Consider the following 20,435-nt stretch of genomic DNA (forward strand, 5'->3'; position numbering starts at 1 on the left):
TAAAAAGTTGGATTATCTATAAGTGTCACAAACTGTGGTTTAGATAATCAGCAGCAAAATGCCCGAGTCCTTGACACTTGAAACATCGCTTGCCTGTAGCTCCTCCCCTGCTAGATCCAATACTACCATGCTCTCCTTTTGTTGCAGATTTTGAATCAGCACCCTTAACTGCCGCCGGGGCTGAAGAACTCCCTGCTTTCCCTCGGGACTCTTTATTTGACCACTTGGAACTGCTGCCTGACCACTTAGAACTGCTGCTAGACCACTTGGACTTACTGCTCTTTCTTTTAAACTGCCCCTCCACCTTTAGGGCTAGTCTGCACACATCCTCATATGTCCAATATTGCTGTAATTGGACAACATCAGAGATCTTATATCGCAGCCTGCCAGATATCGAGCAATCGTCTCCTCGTCTTCCTTCGCCACATCACAACGCATCCGCAAGCGATCAAATTCCTCTGTAAATTCCTCAACTATTTTATCACCTTGCTTGACGTTATGATACTCGATAAACGCCTCTTTGCTTAAATGGGTAGGCAAAAAAAAATTTTGCAACTTTTTCATCTTCTCCCAGCGATCCACCTTTAGCTTCTCCTCTCTAGCGCGTTGCTTTTTCACGTGTTCGCACCAAATCGAAGCATATTTTCGCAGCCTAATAGCCACTAACTTCACTTTTTGCCCCTCAATTAAGTCTTTAAGATCACAAATCTGTTCTACCATATGTAACCAATCAATAAACTCATCGGGATGAGCCTTACCATTAAACTCGGGAATCTCGATCTTCATCCCGAAATTTTGAGAAGAGCGCTGATTTCTAGGTCGTACTCCTCGATTCCGCCCCTGGTTCAGAACCCCGAAAGGGTTTACGTCCTCCTCTTCATCATCGGATGGATTCTTAGATTCTGCTTCTTCTTCGGATTGAGCGTCAAGCCTTGCATTCGCAAGACGTTGCTCCAAATCCTGGATTCGCCTTCTCTGTTCCAGAATTTCTATATCTCGCAGGTCTCTCAGACGCGGCTGTTCATCTGCATTAGGAACAACTCCACGCCCCCGGCCTCCACGAGCATGCTGTCTTCGACCACCTCGATTCTGTTCAGCCATTGATTTAGGTAACATATGCTCTAATACCAATTAATGCCAAAGCGCGAAAGAAATTAGGCTAAACAGAAGAATCGAAACGATAACGAGGAACAAACTGTTCTCTCAATCGATTAACAATCAAAATATCCAAAGTCTGCTCAAACGAAATCCTAAAACAAGCTTATATATCCCCAAACCTAACCCTACTAGGATTAATAAACATCAAAACGCAAAATTACGAAACTGCCCTTTACTAAATTAACCCATAAAAAATATTAAAATAATAGAAAAACCCATCTAAACGACCTCGAATCGCGAAAATCCATCATTAGTCACGGCCAACGGCGTGAGTATTGATCAGCACGTTGTTTCGTTTCAGCCGACTAAATTTGAGCTCAATTTGAGATCGTTGACTTCGAGCCCGTTAGTTCGTCTAGTCGCATAACGGGTCCGCCGGTCCCCTAGGTGCATCAGACTCAGTCTTCCTCTTTTCAGTACCTTCAAGATCCTCATGGGAGGGGATAATACCCATTATGAACTTATGTTACTTGAGGAATGCCTCACTGACTCCATTCCAGGTTTTTGGAGAGCGCGGGGGAGGGGGGGGGGGGGGGGGTGGTGTGAAGTGAGCCTTCAGACAAGTTGTGCTATCATACTTTTCAAACTCGGGCAATTTGAATTTCTTCGGTACTTTGGCCTTGACATAGATGGAGAGGTCCGTCGGAGTCGGGTCTTAGAGGCCTTGTAACTGTTTCAAGCTCTCCTCAATCTTCTGGAAATGTTTTGTCAAGCCATGTTTTAAGAACGTCAACAGCCTTGGCTTTTCCTTCAATGATCACAACAGAACCATCCTCTAGAATGGGTATATCACCATCAGACTTAGCGTCGGGGTTCTTGTCATCTTTTTGTTTCGATGCCATGGTTTTAGGATGCATGGGTACTTGTGTTGGGCTTTTCCGGGATGCCTTAAATTCGACCTTAATCTCTTGCATTGCAATAAAAAAACTGTTTCATTTGATCCTCAATATTGGCTCATTAAACCATCAATCCCTCAATCGTGTCTCAATATGCTCCCCCACAGGAATGAGTTGATTGAATGTCTCGGCAGTCATGGTGGACACTGTACCACTGATCAGAATAACTAAAAAGCATACAAGTTGCTATTTCAAATATAGAGAGTGATAATTTGCAGTGATAGAGAAAGTACCGCTTCATAAGTCACCTGCTGCTTCGCAACCCTGCACTTGAACGCACCAATGTGTAAACTGTCATGCATCCATTAGTTAGCTCCTTCTCTTTGGGCTTGCAGTGAGGAGGATAAAGATGAAAGTCTCCATTCGGCCAAACTAAGGAGCTTAGAGAGCAAAAATCTCGGAGCTCTCATTTTCAAACAATTTCAGCTTTTTTACCCAATAAACCTACCATAATCTGCAATACATATGTAGCACTATAACTTGCGAGCTTAAAACACATTAAGTACTAGTGGAAACAAACACTTCAAGAAATGTTACTCACACGTACAGGATTATTTTCCTCGGTAGTTTGTACTTGCAAGCTCATCCAGTTCTCTGACACTTCTTGCTCCACTAATAGAATCAAGCTCTACTCCAGGTTCTTGGGAGTTGCAGGGAGAACCCATCCAATGTGAGTACCTAAGACAAGTAACTCAAAACTGATCAAATGAATATAGCAAGAGCGAACTGAGAAACTGACTATGCAAGTACTAGTATGACCAGGGATTTTGTCAAGTCCTCTAGTCTTCATGTAGGTGAGACACATGCATGCCCAAGGACAAGCAAATGACACAAAAAGATAATATCTTCCAGATTCAGCACGGAAAGGAGAATCTAAATGCTGAACATATTGCAAGAAAAGAACCAGATCCTAAGACACTATCGATTGATGAACATGCCATTCTAATGGTGAAAGGTGAACCGGAAGAAAGTTATGCTAAGTGCCCCATTTGATGCTTAGATTTAAACAGCATATCAAGTGAAAGGTACAATTTCTATATCAAATAAGATCGATCAGATTAGAATAGCCACACTGCACGTACAAATGCCTCTTGTCTCTTCTATTTTCTATACTTTGACTGATATACAAAACTTTGCTTTCTTGCAACAACATGATCAAGTTCCATTTTCAAGAATTATTAGAAAGGAGATCCATATCAGTAAGGAAGATCTGTCTCAGGGATGAAAAAAATACTTACTAGCATCAAGTCACATAACTTCTATTCTTTTATCATTTGAAATTTCTTAAACAAGTCACACACTCGTAATTTGCAGAACTACAAAATGAAGGGTCCTATTTCAGCCATATAAATTAAGCTAATTCAATATGAAAATGACATGTCTGTACGAAAACTGATCATTGAGAAATCACACCATAAGGAAATTGTCTTTTCTGACCTAGACACGGAGGTCTAATCTGTTACTGAAATAATAGGCATATAAGATAATCCAGCTTCCCAGAGGTCTAATTTTCAAAATTTCTTTGAATTTTTTTCAATAAAATCAGACTTAGATCATATTTAAATTCATTACTAAAGCTGTACAACACCAAATAATCAAATGTACAAATTCTCAAAATTCTCACTAGGCCATCTCTGCACTTTCTGTTGATCCAACTTTAGCAATTATGATGATCCATCAAATAAGCTGTGAGTGGCAGCCATTTCCTTCACGGATCCTTTTGGTCAGATCTGAAAGAAGAGCATATTTGTTGCTTTCGTAACAAGCAGTCATAAATGCAGCTAATGTTACACGATCCACTCTGTTTTCCTTGTCGGTTAATTTATGGAAGAACAGTGCTGCCATTCCCACTTTTTTCTCACTGCAAAGCTTCCTCACTAATGTATTCACAGTTCGGATCCAAAGTTTATTTTCTAATCTCTCCAAAATCAGCAATGCATTAGCAGATTCATCTGTTTTGCAGTATTCATAGGCCAACGTCAGTCGAGTAACCTCGCATGGGGAAAGTCCCTTGTCTATCATCGAGTCGTATAGTCGACGAGCCTCCTTCAACCTGGACTCTTTGCAAAGTCCGCTGATCAAAGCACAATAAGTGATACTATCAGGGACACATCCATGGTCACTCATCCTGTGGAGAAATTTTATTGCTAAGTTGACATTCCCATCCCTACAGAATCCACCAATCATGGATGTGTAGGTTTCTTTGGTAGGGACTAAGCCGAACCTGATTGCTTCTTCGAAAATCATTTCGCTTTCTTTCATTCTCTTTTGCTTACATAAGGCAGAAATCATTATGGTGTATATGTGTATATCAGGTTGCACAGCAAGTTTAATCATCCTGCTCAGAAGCGCTAGGGCTTGCTCAATGCTCGCCCTCTTGCACTGCTCGTTGATGAGTATACTATATGTGAACAGATCAGCTTCCAGTCCACTTCGGAAACATTTTTTCAGCATTTTACAAGCCTCTCCAAACCTACCCCTCTTATATAGACCATCGATAAGCGCATTGTATGTACAGATGTTAGGACTGAAGCCCGCATCTGTCATTATGCCTATCAACTCATATGCTCTTTCGAAATTCCCACCTTTACAATGGCCATAGATGAGAGTCGCGTATGTATTGGTGTTAGGTATCAGTCCCTGTTCTTGCATTCTGCCGAATAACATCTCTGCACGGTTCATCTTGTTTTCTCTGCAATAGCCACTGATCATGGCAGTGTATGTATGCACGTTCGGTTTGTAATTTTCACTCCGGACTAGCTTAAGGAAGAGTCTAAATGCCTTATCACTCCAACCCTTCTTGCAGAGACCATCAATCAACGCCGTATGAGTATACACATTTGGCTTCCAACCTTTTCTAACCATTTCCTCCAGGAGCTCAAATCCTTGCTTAATGCTGCCTTTCTTGCATAACCCATTGATCAGTGAGGTATAATTTAAAACATTCGGCGTCAAACCCAGATCAGCCATCTTCCGGAAATACCAAATAGCTCGATTCATAAACCCCTTCTCACAAAACGAGTTGGTGATCAAGGTAAGAGTAGCATTATCAATAATGAAATCTCTATCAATCAGTTTACTCAACCAAGCATCTGCCTCGAGAATACTCCCCATTCGACAGTAAGCAACGACCATCAGCTTATAACTGTTAGGATCAGGACAAACCCCTCTCTCAGACAAATAATCAAACACGTTCCGTGCATAGTCAAGAAAACCCCTTTCGATGGCGACCTCCATGACGAAATTCATCAAGCGGGTAGTGGGCACCAGACCCTGATTCTGCATTTCAAGTACCATATCAACAGCCTCCTTCAACCTCCCAATCTCAGCAAAGCTTTTGACCATACACTGCATCACCTCATTGGCCCTCTCCGAGTTACCGTTACCGATCAACGACGCGGCGCAAACTATATAAAGCCTCATGAAGTGCCGAAACTTATCAGACCCAATGGCCCAGTTAAAGAAACCCAACGCCACCATCGAACCAGCCTCATTGGCCAGTGAGGCAACGACGGTAACGGCCTGTTCACGGGTCAAAGAATCGCAATCCACGTTAAGGCCGAGGCGCGGAGGCGATGCTCGCAGGTGGGCATGCTTGTGATGAGCATCGCGCACCATCGAACAGATCGATGCCACGACGGATGGAGACCGACAGGACGGTGGAGGATCGGGTTGCGGTGAAGGGTAGTCGCTACCGGAGGACTGGCAGAGTGGTCGGAGAGAGCAGGCGCTTGAGGTCGCCGACTGCGCGTGCGAGAGCCGCCGAGGTCGGAGAAAGCAAAGGGAAACCATGAACGATTTGACGACTGAAGAGAGGGTGGTTTGACGATGGCGGTCTTGAGTTACAGGAAGGAGATGAGAAGAATCGGTTCGTGTTAAAGCAAGAACTTAAATATACTATGGCTGTTATGCTTGTTGATGTGTTACTCTGAATTCGGGAAAATTATCATAAAAAAAAATCGTAAATTTATTGTACGACATGTCAATTTTATTTTAAAATAATTTTGTTAATTTTTTAATAATTTATCAGTGTAGTCATTTCCATCAATTTGAACGGAATGAGATTAGCAAATCATTAAAAAGTTTAGGAACAAATTGATAAATTATAAATCGGTTTAAAAATTTTTTTTACGATTATTCTTTCTGAATTCTTTGACTCACATCACTTGTAAACTGGCTACATCCGGTAACTGGCAAAGCCTGTTGCGAAGGATTGGCAGGTCAAGAGTTCTAAACTATAGGGACGAGTTTAGTTTTGCGTCGAAGGCTTGATCCAATGTCCTGATAATTGATAAATGACGATGGATATAATTTTTTTTATAATAGATAAGGTACTACTGATGTTTTGGCGATCAATTGTAGACATTATAACTTTCAATGCGTTAACAATTTTCGCAAATTCGATAATCAACACTTCCAAAATGTTACATATCATTGGATGACATTGACGTGCTTTTTTGTTTTTTTTTTATCGGAATTGACATTGATGTTTAGCGGAACAAAAAAGCATAAATTTAAATCAAAACTTTTCTTTATAAAGTAGTTTAATATATAGAAAGTGTTGCCATTGGATCAAATTGCATAAAAAAAACATTAGTCAGAAAATCAATAGAATCCGTACATTATTTTCCAATAAAAATGAAAATCATAATTTTACAGTACCAACTGTCAACCAACGGCCGTTTAACCGTCTTTGAAATTTCACCGCCATTTTCTCGCTACTTATACACCTCTCGCTCCACTCTTCACATCCCCCAACACTCTCCCACGCTCTCTCGGTCCTGTAAGTCTTGACTCTCTCATTTCAGATTGGTGTTGGGATTGATATGGCTTTAACCTTCTCCTTCTAGCTCTCTTCGACTGCGGTGACGTTCAGATCCCTACCCATTGCTTCATAAACATTTTCTTTTCTGGGTATTGATCATCGATTCCGTGGCTGTTGATGACTGCAGCCAAAAGAATCAAGTTCCCGCTTGTGTTTATCATCGTCATCTGGCACCGAGGGCAAGATCATGACGCGGGCATGCTTTATGTGATCATCCGTTTTCTCTTGTATTCATTCTATTTTCAGTCTTGTTCAACGAATTCTGAACATATTTCTCCCAGAATATTTCTTCTTCGTATCTTGTCGGTCCAGACTTCGATCAAGTGAACATCTTTTATGGGAGATTCTCGGCAGTGCCTCTTTCTTGATGCGGGTGAGGAAACATCGTGATGCTTTTCCTTTCCTTCATCTGTTCAACTTTTCATCATTTTTTAGCCTCAAGCAAGTTTTCGCGTGATGATGTGATTCTTATTGGTGGAATCGAAAAGTTTCGTGAAAGTGGTCAACATGTATTTGTTGATGACTGTATCAAGAGGATCCTCTTGTATGCTCTTGCTGCTGGGCATGCACTGACGATGCTGTTAAAAATGTGTAAGGCCTTAACCTTCTCCTCCTATTTCTCTTCCACTCCGGTAATGTTGAAATCCCTATCGATTGCTTCATAGTTTTTCTTTTCTTTTCTGGGTATTAATCGTCTATTCGATCGCTGTTGATAATTGGGGCCAAAAGAATCAAGTTCCAGTGTGTGTTTATCATCGTCATCTACAATGAGCACAAGATCATGACAAGGCCATGTTTTATGTAATCATCTGTTTCCTTTTGTATTGTACTTTCAGTCTTTCTCAATCAACTCTGAGATAATGTGCTTTACCCAAAAAAAACTCTGAGATAATGTGTGAACATGGCATTTTGCTTTATGTAATCATATGTGTCCTTTTGTATTCTATTTTCAGTCTTGTTCATTAGACTCTCAGATATTGTATGAACATGGCATTTTTTATTGAATATTTCTTGTTCATATATTTCCGGTCCAGACGTTGTTCAAGTGTACATCTCTTATTAGAGATTCTCGTCAATGCACTTTCTTGATGCTGGGTGAGAAAACATCGTGATGCTTTTCTTTTCCTTCATCTGCTCACATTTTTTTCTTTTTTTGCCTCAAGTAAGTTTTCACATGTTGATCTGATTCTTATAGATGGAATCGAAAAGTTTTTCAAAGTGGTCAACATTTATTTGTTGATTCATATATGTTCTTGCTGCTGGGCATGCACTGAGATGCTGATAAAAATGTGTAAGGCCATAACCTTCTCCTCCTAATTCTCTTCGACTCCGGTAATGTTGAAATCCCCACCGATCGCTTTATATTTTTTTTTTCTTTGATGGCTATTGATCATTGCGGCCAAAAGTATCAAGTTCCGCTTCGTGTTTGTCATCCCGAAGAAAGACCCCGTAAGTCTCGACTCTTCATCTCAGATTGGTATTGGAATTGGTATGGCTTTAACCTTCTCCTAATTCTCTTCGACTCCAGTAACATTCAGATCCCTACCGATTGCTTCACAAATATTTTCTTTTCTGGGTATTCATCGTCAATTCCATGGCTGTTGATGATTGGGGCCAGAAGAATTAAGTTCCCATGCGTGTTTATTGTCCTCATCTAGCAACGAGGACAAGATCATGACACGGTCATGCTTTATGTAATCACCCATTTCCTTATGTATTGTATTTTCGCTCTTGTTCAATGAACTCTGAAATAGGGTGAACATGGCATTTTTCACAGAATATTTCTTGTTCATATCTTGACGGTCCATACTTCGTTCAAGTGAACATCTTTTTCTGGGAGATTCACAATGCCACTTTCTTGATGCTGGTGAGGAAACACCGTGATTCTTGTCTTTTCCTTCATCTGCTTAAATTTTCATCTCTTTTTCACCTTTAGTCAGTTTTTGTGTGTTGATCTGATTCTTGTAGGTAGAATCGAAAAGTTTGTGGAAGTGGTCAACAGATATTTGGTGATGACTGTATCAAAAGGGCCCTTATTTTATGTTCTTGCTGCTGGGCATTCACTGACTATGCCGTCAAAAATGTCTTCGGCAACATTACAGATGGAGGCAAATGATATGATTTTTTTTTTTTTTTTGGTAAAGAGAGGCAAATGATATGATTTGCTCTTGGTAATTCTCGTATTCTTGCAGGAGAAATTACTCCCTCTTTTTTGGATCAGAGGGAGAACTTATTTTAACTGCTGAATTCCCTAGCTCATTATTGATTTCTCCAGATCTCAGCATATTAGGCTTGGGATGTGAGCAAATGGAACGATTCCAAGAACAGTAATTATTGGAGGAAGATTTCCAGTAAGAAATCATAAAAATGTTTCATCTCCTCATGCCTTTTGAGTCCTGCAAGTCTCGCTTGGTGGAGTATCCCAAAATCAGGTACAATGCTCTCTGTAGGTAGAATCTTCTTTGACATCTTCTTCTTTATGGATGACTACTATTCTGTCCTGCATATAGCACCAAAACTTGTTGACTTGCTCATAAAAATGAATTAATTTGTCACAAGCTGCTCCCATCTGCATGTAGATGAATGTTTGGAGTGAACCCTGGTGTTGGGATTCCCGAACAGTTATTATCTAATCATGTGGGACAAGCACATTATATGGCCTTGGACTATTTTTACATATGATGCTTTTCATGGTGTTTCCATTCCTAAAGGCATAGTGAGCCGCTAAACCAGATACACAGCTGTTATGGTACCCAGTACCCCACTCGTTCAATGTATATGGCAGCTATACAGGCAACAAAGAGGTGGTTCAGGATAGTAACTCTGTTGTGAAGGACTGAGGAAGAAGAAGTGAAACAACTTGAGCTGAAGTCAATCTTGGATTTATGAAGGAGATCAGATCAAGTAATGAGTGGAAGGATTGTCATTTTGGAGTCGTCTCTGGACCTGACAGGCTGTGGCAAGAATTAACCTGGTCACCATGTCCTTCGGGCCAATTGACTGACCCTGTTTCAAGTGAACTGATTTTGAAGCTTCAATAGCTAGCTTTTGTTTAGTTTATTTGCGAACATAGTGAGGTCTATTTTGAGTATTTTTCAGTGGGCAGAACACTTGTATTCTGATGGAGATTGCTGAAACATTTGTGAAAATGGCTTGCTATTGTCTGTTGAGAGACAATCACTTGTACGAGTTATGAATTGAAGTTGTTCTGGAGAATTTGGCTCCTTATCAAACAAACTGTAAAATATTTTTGAGATAGTGGATTTAACCTCCCGACAAGGCTCGGGGAGTGGACGTAGGCACCGAGATTGGGCCGAACCACTATAAATTGATTGACCAAATTCTCTATCCCTTGCTCCTGTATTTGACTCAGTTCACTTGTTTATATGCTTGTGGTTAGTCTTGCATATCATTTCAACATATATACTTTAGTGTTTCCTAGTCTAGTTTGGGAGAAAGTTCTGATTTTTTGCTAGAAGGACAATACTGATGTTGGCTTAGCTATCCAATAATTCACTTTGCTTCATGTTTTCTTTATACCATTATAAGACAAGTCGGTAGCTTGTTTCCCAGTCTAAGAGCAGACAGCTCAATAGAATTCTGATAGCAGAGGATGCTTGCTCTTTTGCTGTAGGTGGTAAACATAGGACAAACTCCAAATGAAGAATTTTGGAAATGCTCTAAGGATTTCTTCTGCTGATCTGACTTGTTTCCTTTGTACATAAGTTATCATAGTTTTGTTCAACATATTTTCGTCATGCATTATAAAATGGTTTAAAAAAGAGCCAATTCTTGTTGCAGGATCTAGCAACAGTCCTTGACTTGGGTTATGAGGACAAATGGGTCCTTGTGCTTGTTGCTACTAATCTGGCCTTCTTGTGCTTCTGGATCGATTCGTCTTTACTTTACTTTGCCTCATAGATCCATTGTAGACCAACAAGATCTTTCTCCTTTATTCAGTCAACAAGCTCCCATGTTTGATCTGATTCTTCCGAGTCTATATATTTTTTTTGCCATGAAATTGTACATTTAGAGATGATCAATTGATAATGTACGCTTCAGTGTCTGTACAATAATGGCGTGAGAGAATAAGCAATGCAACTTAACATCCCTGGGCTTCATCTTGTGCCATGCTTCGTAACGAGCTATAGGACTGCCTTGGTGTGAGATCTACAGCGGAGACATATATCTCCTGTTAAAGAAATGAAATTGAGAAAAAAGTAGCTCTCAATTTTTATTGAAAGTACTAATAAACTTCTATTTTTATGACTATTCTGCTTGTGCCATGCTTACGAAATCCTGCCATGATCAACTTCTGTTTTCTTCATTTCTGCTTCATGCTACACCACTAGTTTTTCTCCGAAGAAGGTGGTAGTCCGATATTAAACTAAGGAGACTTGCTTTAAAATAAAAGGGCTCATTCGATGCTAAAAGAAGTGGATGAGGACGATAGAACATAAACGTAATTAATCTAAGCACAGTTTCATCCCTGTTCTAATTTCTATTATCGGTATGAAGGCCAGGAACAAAAATGATGTTGACGGCAATAGTAAGCAAGCTGAACCTTATTTAACGATCTTTGTACAGAGGAAAATCACAATGCAGACACCAGCAAGACCTTCGCCCAGTATCAGGATGGCCAAATAGCAATATAGCACAAGGCAGCTAACGAAGATGAATCCATCAAGTAGAGTTTAAATTCAGCAAATAAGGGGGCAAAAGAACAAAGCAATTCGCCGCAATAAGATGACCTCAGTTTTGTAAGAAATAGCAGACCAACGATCTCACACAGGATTTTTAACTCAGAGAGTCCTTCACCCAATTCATCCTAACCAAAGTCCAATGCTCGTAAATACTAGTCGCTTGAAAATTCTCGCAACAACCATCAAACCTACTGGAGCTCGTCTTGTTTGAACATTCTGAGCCCAGCAGTGACAAAGTTGAAGGCTAGCAAGACAGATGATCTCCTTGCCATCAATGACAGATTTGCTCAATGGATTCACTGGATTATCATGATCTCCAGCTGCAAGTATTTGGCTCAGACTGGTACAGGAAGAGTCTGCTGATGAACCATACCTTTCCATGACAAAAAAACAAATGTCAGAGAACATGGTAAAAAAGTCCATTTCGTGTTTATCCCATGAAAGCAGCTCAAGCGAATGTAGTTTTGAGCTCTTTACGATTTACTTAACAAACTTGGACGGAAACATAGTTTGAGCTCCTTCAGATTGATTTATCCAAACAGCAAAACAAGAGAAAATCGTGATGCTTACAATTTCAACTTCGCTGCAAGGTCAAAGATTTTTTCGATTTAACTGCCATGCAAACTGATCAGCAGCCATTACAGCACTCGATGCCGCTCCAATTGAACCATCATACCTGTCATAGATGGGGGAAATGCATGCTGAAGCATTATCTGCAATATCTGATTGCTTAAAACTGCACAGTATGCTTTCATTATCGTCCTAAACCAATTCTTTCTATCTGCCAACATCCTTAAAACTTATGCTCACAGTGCCACCAAGATGAAAGCTGTTGTTTGCATGACAATAGCACCTTCACCAGCAGAATTTGATGTGTTCATGCATCTTGCGCAGAACCAGTTCTCATGGATCGACGTGACAAGGTCTGCCATCAAAATCACATCAACCGAACATTAATCAATTTACACTACAGCAAGCCAAATCAAAAGTGAACGTCAAAGTCTAGGTTGAAAACATACACAACTCCTAGTGCATTTGATGCTTACAAGAAAATGCAAAATTTGGATTAAAAAAAAGAACTACAATCTTTTATCCCTTTTCTTCCTCCTCCAGTGTAATATGGTTTGGGGTGTGGATGGAGGGGCAAACAACTTCATGCACACTTCGACGCACATAAGGCACGCACTCAAGCACTTGAGCACATAAGAAGATTAACTTGATCAGAGAATTGCCAAAAATGAGCAAGACTAATATGACTTCTAGAATACTGTAACTTTTAAAATCAGATTATAATGAACGAGCTTCTCTATTCTAGCTTCAAAGAAACTCACGGCCCAACCCTTCAAGTCTAAAAACTAATTACACTCCCTTCAAACAAAGAACCAGAAGTACAATGCTTGTAGTTGAGAAATGAGAAGGTGAGAAAAATATGACAGAAAGAGATGTATGTACATTGGTTTGGCCCAATAAAGAAAGTCTCGGTCTGGAGCTTTCCACATTTGAGAAAATCAAGAAATTGCCTGAATTGAATGGGATCTGCCTTTATTCCTTCTTGTTTGGCACTGCAATCGTCAAATCAAATTTCCATACCTCAGAAACGGGCTCATAAAGGCTGTGACTCAACTGATTTTGAATAACTAAAGAAGATCGCAAGACATGTACCTATCAACATAACATGGATATCTAAGCAAGCTGCTATAGTCAATACCACAGGCATAACTTTTGAACTTTGTCCCAAATCCCAGATACAGGATGCAGAATAACACGTAAAGAAGATCATAGGCACTCAAATCTGTTTTATCTATACAGAACAATTACAAGCACATGTTTTGCAGGAAAGGCCCTCCACAACACATGAACCGACACAGCTATATGTACATAGGTTTACTACACGTCAGTATAAAACAACTTGTTTCCTTCTCTCCCACAAGCAGTGAGTGCTGTAATGACCCAATAAGCACATAATAAATTTTCCTTAGAAGGACTATTCACCTAAACGATTTCCGGACAGGGGAAAGGAAGAAAGGTTTCACATCATACCACATCAAATTCTGGTCCATGATGGACAAGCATATCACATTTCAACCAGCAACCTATATTCAGAGAGCAGCAAGAGTGAAAGGCATTAATACAGCAGTCCCCAAGCTTACCCTCCAATTGGTGCTGGCATCACAAATTAAGCAATAAGCAAGAGTACACATTAGTCCACACACTCAAAAGCCACAGAGACGACACAAGAAGAATGAGGCTCAAACAAAGCAGCACCTGCGCTATTGATTCATTTGAACAAGGAGCAGAAGGAATCCACAAATAGGTCACTTCTCACGTGCAAATTAATCACAAGAGGAACTTCCTTATCACCACACCGTGCTTAGAATATGTGGTAAAAATTAGAGCTCTTCCATTTAGTCACCACTGCCCAATACTCTTGTCAGTGCAGGAATCCATGGCTGAAGGATCCCTGAATGGCATTCTTCCAAAGAAAAGATGTCCTGTCCTTTCTCATCTCTTTTTTGTACATGACTCGTTTTTTTCTCAATGCAATTGTAAAATAATGCAGAAAGGATGAAGAAAGTGCTACGTGACTACTGCAGAGCTTCAGGCCAGAGTGTAAGTCTCCAAAACTCCTCTTTGTTTTTAAATTCAAATGTAAAGGATGAGACTTAAATAATCCGGGAAAATATCCAGGTCTCCCCTGGGCAGATCTAAGGCGAAAGCTTTTCGGTTTTGTCAAGATCTAAGGAAGTTGCAAGGGTGAGAGGATTAATGCTTGTGCAGGCAGCAAGAGAAGTCTTAGTGAAGTCGTGGCCTATGCAATCCCCACATAGTCTACGGGATGGTTTAAGTTTCCAAAAATGATGGTGTAAAGAGGTTGACAAGACAATAGATAATTTATGGCTGGGTCACCAGAAGAATGGAAATGAACTCCATTGGAGGAGTTGGGATCTTATGTCTGAGTCCCAAACTAACGAAGGGAAGGGCTTTACAGATTTGATAAATTTAGCCCTACTAGCAAGACTAGCATGGAAATTACAACATAGTCCTACTACTTTCTGGGTTGAAATTTTAAAATACATCTACTTTCCCCATTCTGAATTTTTAAATGCTCAGATAGGAAGGAGAGATTCTTGGGTTGGTCTAGTATCGTGCAACAGATAACAGAGATTAAACAGGGCCCTATGTGGCAAGTAAGAAATCTAAGTGTGGAGAGATGCATCGGTTCCTCGAAGTCAATCACAATGAAGTAAACCAGAGAAGGGGAAGCTGATCCAACTTTAAAGGATAAAGCCTTACTTTGTCATCTAAGTCACTCTTGGGATCTGACAGAGTGAGGAATAATGCTTCTGAGGAAGAGGAAAAGGCTATTTTGGAAACCCCTCAATGTGCTAGAATGTCCAAAGATAGAGTCAATTGCCCACTAGAGAAAAGAGGGGAACTAACAGTGAAAAAACTATATAATGTTATAAACGGAAAAATGGTTAGAGCTAAACACAAAGGCCCATCTTCTTCCATCTTTAATAGATGATAGAGTATGGAAAATGATTTGGAGCCTTCAATGCCCACCAGAAGTGTAAAACTCTTCATATGGAGATTGTGCCAAAATGATCTTGCTGTCAGAAAAAACTTATTTTATCAGGAGAACTAAAAAAAGTGTAGCATGCTCATTTCGTGGTTTTGCGCTGACCATGGAGTCAATGTGTTGGGTTAAGTCTGTTGGGTTGGGTCCCAAAATTCAGAATGAAGTATGCGAACCTTTGATTGATGGTTGTTAAACTTGCTCAATGAGTGCAGACAAAATGGGGAAGCAAAGATGCATTCTTTTCTAAAGTAGGTTTGGTTGTGGGTAAATAGGATTAATAGATGAGAGGCAACCTCTCAAGGGAGAGTTAATGACCCTTCAAAGACTTTGCTTAAGTTAAGCTCTGCAACGAAGGAATTCTTCCAGATCAAGGCTTTGACAGAGACCAAGGTAACTAGAGAACTTCAGAAGATAAAAGGGGAGGCACAGGTATGGAGGAAGCCTGATTATGGAGTAGAGCGGTGAAAATGAATTGTGATGGTGGTGTAATCATGGAATCTAGTAAAGGGAGAATATGAGTAGTTGCTCATGATGAAAGAGTAGATTTTCCAGGTGGAATAGGGGTGCAGTTCAGGCAAATGATGTAGAACTCGCGAAATCTCTTGCAATCCAAAGTGGCCTTCAACAAGCTGCTTAAGAAGGTTGTAGAATGCTCAATATCGAAACAGATGTCAAGCAAGTCTTTTAACTGTTGACATTTCAAAATTTTCCATGCAAATGGAAAATCAAATTCATAGTCTAGGACATCATGGACAAGCTTTGAAGCTTTGAAGACATTCCATGGAATTGTGTTTGAAGATCAGCTAACCAGCCTGTCAATTGGGTAGCAACTCATGCAAGAGACAAAGCCCGTAAGGAAGATTGGATGACCAATGTTCCTTTTGGTTTACAGATTCCACATGATGCTGCTTGTAAAGAGAAACCTCTGTGAAGTTTGTTTGGCCCAAAAGAACAAAAACAAAAAAAAAAACCAAATTCCTCCTTATAATTTCTCTAGCTACACCAGTAACAGCAGCAGCCAAAGAACAACACATCCAACTCTCAGTTGTTGCCAAAACACTACCGAGTCCCATCTAAGTTTCACCCAAGGAAACGAGAATTCCACTCAAAATTAGACAAGACCCTTTTACCAACTCAAGCTACAAAACTCAAGTCCTGCAATTAGATTAGCAAAATCCGAAGGAACTCATTCAACCAGAATGAAAAAACTTCACACGCAGGACGAAAGGAATTGGTACAAGCCGTACATGGTAGACAGCAACCGGGAGGGCCCCGTTGGGTCATGATTGAGTAGCAAAGCTGCCTTCAACGGTTGCCCTGCGCATCGCAGCAACAAAGAAGAACGAAATTTCAAACCATTTCGAGCATTTCCCAGCCCAATTCAACCAAACTGACAATGATAAAGAATCGCATCAAGCTCGAGCGCTCGCTCACCAGCACCAGACCCAACATAAGTGGAAGCCCACTTGTCCCACGTCTTGTGCACGAAGCCCGCATCCACCGCCATCATCGTCACCACCCTCTACGGAGCTCGCTCCCTCTGCGCATCCCCTCCACCTCAGTTCAGCCTCCTCCTCCTCCTCCTCCTCCTCCTCTCCTGCAAAAGTAAAAGGACGAAAATGCCCTTGATTAGCTCGAGAAAAAAACAAAATTTACTTCACACTTTTATTTGAAAAATTATTTAAAATTTTCTCCTACTTAATGGGTATGATAAAATGTCAAACGAGGCAAATATCAATAGATAATCAAAGAAATGGAGAATATGTATTTATTGAGACATTAGAGTCAAATTAATTGCCAAAAATAAATAAATAAGAGCACCAAATCTAAAGTAGCACTAAGAGCACCAGCTAATAAATTTAGAAGATAACCCCTAAAGCAGAGATGAGGCTAAGGTACCATTGGTATATCACATTTCGCGGCACTGTAATCTGCGGTAAGAAGTTACCTTCCTTTTTCAATATATATATTTAGGATTTGTTTTCCTGAAAAATTATTTTCCGACTTTACAATATTTGGATGATGGAAACTAATCGATTTACACATTTAAATTGGAGGAAAAGGACTTCGTCATTTGGGAAAAAGGAAAACACTTTCCTAAACTACCAGACAAATGAAAACTATCTATTTTTCCTTGAAAACGATTTTCGTGAAAAATATTTTCTTTCATCATGAAGTTTTTAGTGAAATAAACACACCTTTTAATTTGAGTGTTTTCCCTTATTCAAAAGACGAATAGGTGCGAGCATTCAGGGGCTCTATCAATGAGGTGAGGTTGCAATGTAGATTTGCAAATTTGGAAGGAAAAGAAACATGAAAAAAAAACATATGGTACCTAGATCTGTCAAAATGGGTCATAAATCCATTTCTTAACCCATATATTAGTAAATGGATCATAAATAGGTTAGTTATATTTAGTAAATGAGTCATAAATGGGTAGAAGTCTAATATTAGTATTAAATGGATCATAAATGGATCATAAATGGGTCATAAATGAGTTTACAACTAATTTAAACTGAACTTATCTCTCTCGTCCTTACTTAACATTGCGCTCACTCACTTCGCACTCTCATCTCAGTTTGGGTATGAATTTTCCTAGATTTAATTAAATATGGAAGTGCTTTAGTAATATGGGTCTGATGAGGTATGGGTTGGGTATGGATCGAGTCGGGTATGGGTCAAGAAAATTGCATTACGCATAAATGGGTCATAAATGGGTTAATGGGTCAATTTAGATCGGACCATTTATGACCCGACCTAAACCCGACCCGACCCGACCCACCCATTTAACAGGTCTAAATTAGTACCCATCTTCATCTAAGGAAATTACAGAGGTAGCAGAGATTGTAGACCAGCATGTTAAACTTAAGCAACCAATCTTTGGTGGCCAATCGATAATGTAGAGAGTAATAGAATGGAAGATCTGTCATTTTGCTAGAAATAGAGAGACGTTGAGATTGCATTTGTAGAGCAATTCAACTTTTTATACTTTAACCTATGGAATGATGAATTTTAATTTGTATATTGTATTCCGATTAGTTACGGTTCATAAATTTAATATTTCGATTCACGATATATTATTTCAATTTAACAACTATGCTGTTAATCAAAGTCCAGATGGACTTTCCCAATGGAGCATGGGCATGCGCACATTCAAGGCCTCCGCTTGTTAAGGAAAATTGTTAGTGTGCTCTACCATCTCAGCAACTCAGGTAAGCATGCACGAGATTCATTGCACTGTTTGCATTGAGAGCGATAGCGTATGTAAGTTAAAAATGAATCATAATATGAGATTTGTTATACGGGAGAAGATGTGTATAATTCATGTATTTTGCAATACAATCCTTGGAGAATAAAAATCAATGAAAGCTATCATGGCACCACACAAAAATGATAAGTCTTTATACTATCTTTGCATCAGATACATGAAAGTGGAATCTATCGACCCTAACTTGTTTCAATGTTCTCTTCCTGCATCATTTCTCCTTTCCTTTTTTATTTTTTTGGATAACCCTAAGGAAACCGGGGTTTGCCTTGCGTATGTTGGTTGTAGTAAGTAAACCATCTTATGGAAAGCTAGGAGAGCCCTAAACACGCCACCAGGTAAACCTGTCATATAGGTGGCCGAGTCGGATTTGGATGAATCGAAACTGGATCAGACCCAAATTAATCCACTTAACCCATATTGATCCATTTCTTTTATGTAATACAATTTAGCGATTCATACTCGACCCCAAATCAACCCAATCAGCTACTATTGAAAACAAATATCCGTCGAAACTAGATGAGGATTTGATACAAAGTTTTCCCGTCGACTAAACCGAGGTGCAAGAGAAACCTTAGTGAGCAGTGAATGCCATTTCTAAGAAACAAATTGAGGAACTGGTGGAGGTGTGGGTGAATTGAGGCTCAAGGTCGAGATCAGAGAAAGGAATTGGACCGAAGACGAGGTTGATGCAAAATCCTGGGGTTTCACATGGGCGGTCAACTTGCAGTTTTCCCTTTGATAAGAGCAAGGATCGGCATGGAACCTAAGCAAAACATATGTTCCGGATTTTCAGCTTCGTTTGCATTTGGCTGCGTAGAATGGTGATGGATTGGATTGAAGCCCAGAACTTCATCCCACTGTAACAGTTCGTTACTGCAATAAAAGTGCGAGAAAAACCTAGATTAGTAGTTTGCGTAGTGAATAAGAATTATACAACAACCAAATAATCGAGTCTGAATAGTTTAGTTGATCGATTAATACCCATGAGAAGACGAATTATTTTTGCTGATGCGTCTTCGAATATCGCTCTTTCGCCCTCTTTCCATCCCTTGCAAGGATGGGAGCACTTCTCTGGTAAATCACTAATCCGACGTCTACCTGCAAGTTTGGACCATGTGAGACATGATCATTGCAGCTCAGGTCGAGAGTAGTTTGCCTAGAAGCCCGATAGGAGGCACGATTCTTCGTTTGCTTGGCATCACAAGGCTTACGTCCATGGAGCAACATCTCCACACAAACATAGGCTACGGAGAGAGGATTTGTTAGGGGCTAGGGCATGGCTAATCAATAGATGAAAGGCTCCATAAATAAGAAAATATTTTGTCAGGCTCATTATTGCCCTGGATAGACTTGCACAATCTGTAAATGGCAGGTCTTTTTTCTAGGATTGCTTTCCTCTAGAAGCAAGACCATATGCATCCCTAGTGATTATTTAACTATTTGGAAAAATTGAAATCTAGACCTTTAGATTTTAATGATGTTGATCAATCGAAGGGTGGGCGGCAATTTCGCAATATCAAACATGGTTCTTACATGTATTTGATAAAAGCTCAAGTACGATATACAACTGAATTTAAATAGATCGTTATATATCAGACTTATGACTCATTCCGTTTACGCACTAAAAATAATTGGACTTTAGATCGATCGGAAACATTTCCAATAATGGTCAAAATCATCTGTCATATCGAGTTTTATTTTTTTCCGTAAGAGGATACACATATCTAATATATGAGCAACCAAAGGAAAACATGTAGAGAAATAAATGTGTCATTGCAGGAAATTTACCCAATGGTGGAAATTCTCAGGCTAGACCATTCTATTGACATCCACAGGTAAAAGCATTTAGCACTGATTTACAACAACTTTGTATGTAATACCTACTAATTTGTCACGCCTCGAACCCCATCGAACCCGCGACATCCCTCTCCTCGGTCGGAAGAGTGCGACGTCCCAGGAATAACGTCGCCGACTCAACGATCCATCAGAGTTAAATCGCGGCGGA

At 39.9% G+C, this 20,435-nt stretch overlaps 2 protein-coding genes and 1 long non-coding RNA gene across 9 annotated transcripts; 1 reads left to right on the top strand and 2 right to left on the bottom strand.

Annotated features, from left to right (window-relative positions):
* Window positions 1-1,876: 1,876 nt before the first annotated feature.
* LOC115688991 (pentatricopeptide repeat-containing protein At4g19890) lies at window positions 1,877-5,900 on the bottom strand. 5 transcript variants are annotated; one of them, XM_030614962.2, is made up of 3 exons: window positions 3,679-5,900; window positions 2,596-2,732; window positions 1,877-2,508 (listed from the first exon to the last, which is right to left on the bottom strand). In XM_030614962.2, the coding sequence occupies exon 1, from the start codon at window positions 5,844-5,846 to the stop codon at window positions 3,732-3,734; it is 2,115 nt and encodes a 704-aa protein (XP_030470822.1). In that variant the 5' UTR covers window positions 5,847-5,900; the 3' UTR covers window positions 1,877-2,508; window positions 2,596-2,732; window positions 3,679-3,731. The 5 variants fall into 5 exon arrangements, with proteins under 5 accessions (XP_030470822.1, XP_056174059.1, XP_056174061.1 ...); XM_056318084.1 differs by having other exon boundaries at window positions 2,596-2,745; XM_056318086.1 differs by having other exon boundaries at window positions 2,602-2,732; window positions 3,660-5,900.
* Window positions 5,901-7,764: 1,864 nt separating this feature from the next.
* Window positions 7,765-10,220, top strand: LOC130139865 (uncharacterized). Of its 2 annotated transcripts, XR_008817914.1 has the most exons (5): window positions 7,765-8,573; window positions 8,657-8,746; window positions 8,848-9,017; window positions 9,162-9,311; window positions 9,665-10,220. It is a non-coding gene; the product is annotated as an uncharacterized LOC130139865 (long non-coding RNA). The 2 variants fall into 2 exon arrangements; XR_008817913.1 differs by lacking the exon at window positions 9,665-10,220 and adding an exon at window positions 9,459-9,539 and having other exon boundaries at window positions 7,765-9,017.
* Window positions 10,221-11,503: 1,283 nt separating this feature from the next.
* On the bottom strand, window positions 11,504-16,757 carry LOC115689022 (uncharacterized). Of its 2 annotated transcripts, none has more exons than XR_008817978.1 (6): window positions 16,597-16,757; window positions 16,410-16,479; window positions 13,035-13,144; window positions 12,436-12,507; window positions 12,153-12,258; window positions 11,504-11,955 (listed from the first exon to the last, which is right to left on the bottom strand). XR_008817978.1 is itself a non-coding variant. In XM_030614988.2 (6 exons), exons 1-5 carry the CDS (start codon window positions 16,670-16,672, stop codon window positions 12,174-12,176), a joined length of 456 nt encoding a protein of 151 aa, XP_030470848.1. In that variant the 5' UTR covers window positions 16,673-16,757; the 3' UTR covers window positions 11,504-11,955; window positions 12,153-12,173. The 2 variants fall into 2 exon arrangements, 1 of the variants encoding a protein (XP_030470848.1); XM_030614988.2 differs by having other exon boundaries at window positions 12,393-12,507.
* Window positions 16,758-20,435: the final 3,678 nt, after the last annotated feature.

The sequence above is a fragment of the Syzygium oleosum genome, unplaced genomic scaffold (genome assembly GCF_021117445.2).
Source record: "Syzygium oleosum isolate NSW1041296 unplaced genomic scaffold, Sole_v2.1 Sole_v2.14, whole genome shotgun sequence".
Taxonomy (NCBI): Eukaryota; Viridiplantae; Streptophyta; class Magnoliopsida; order Myrtales; family Myrtaceae; genus Syzygium; species Syzygium oleosum.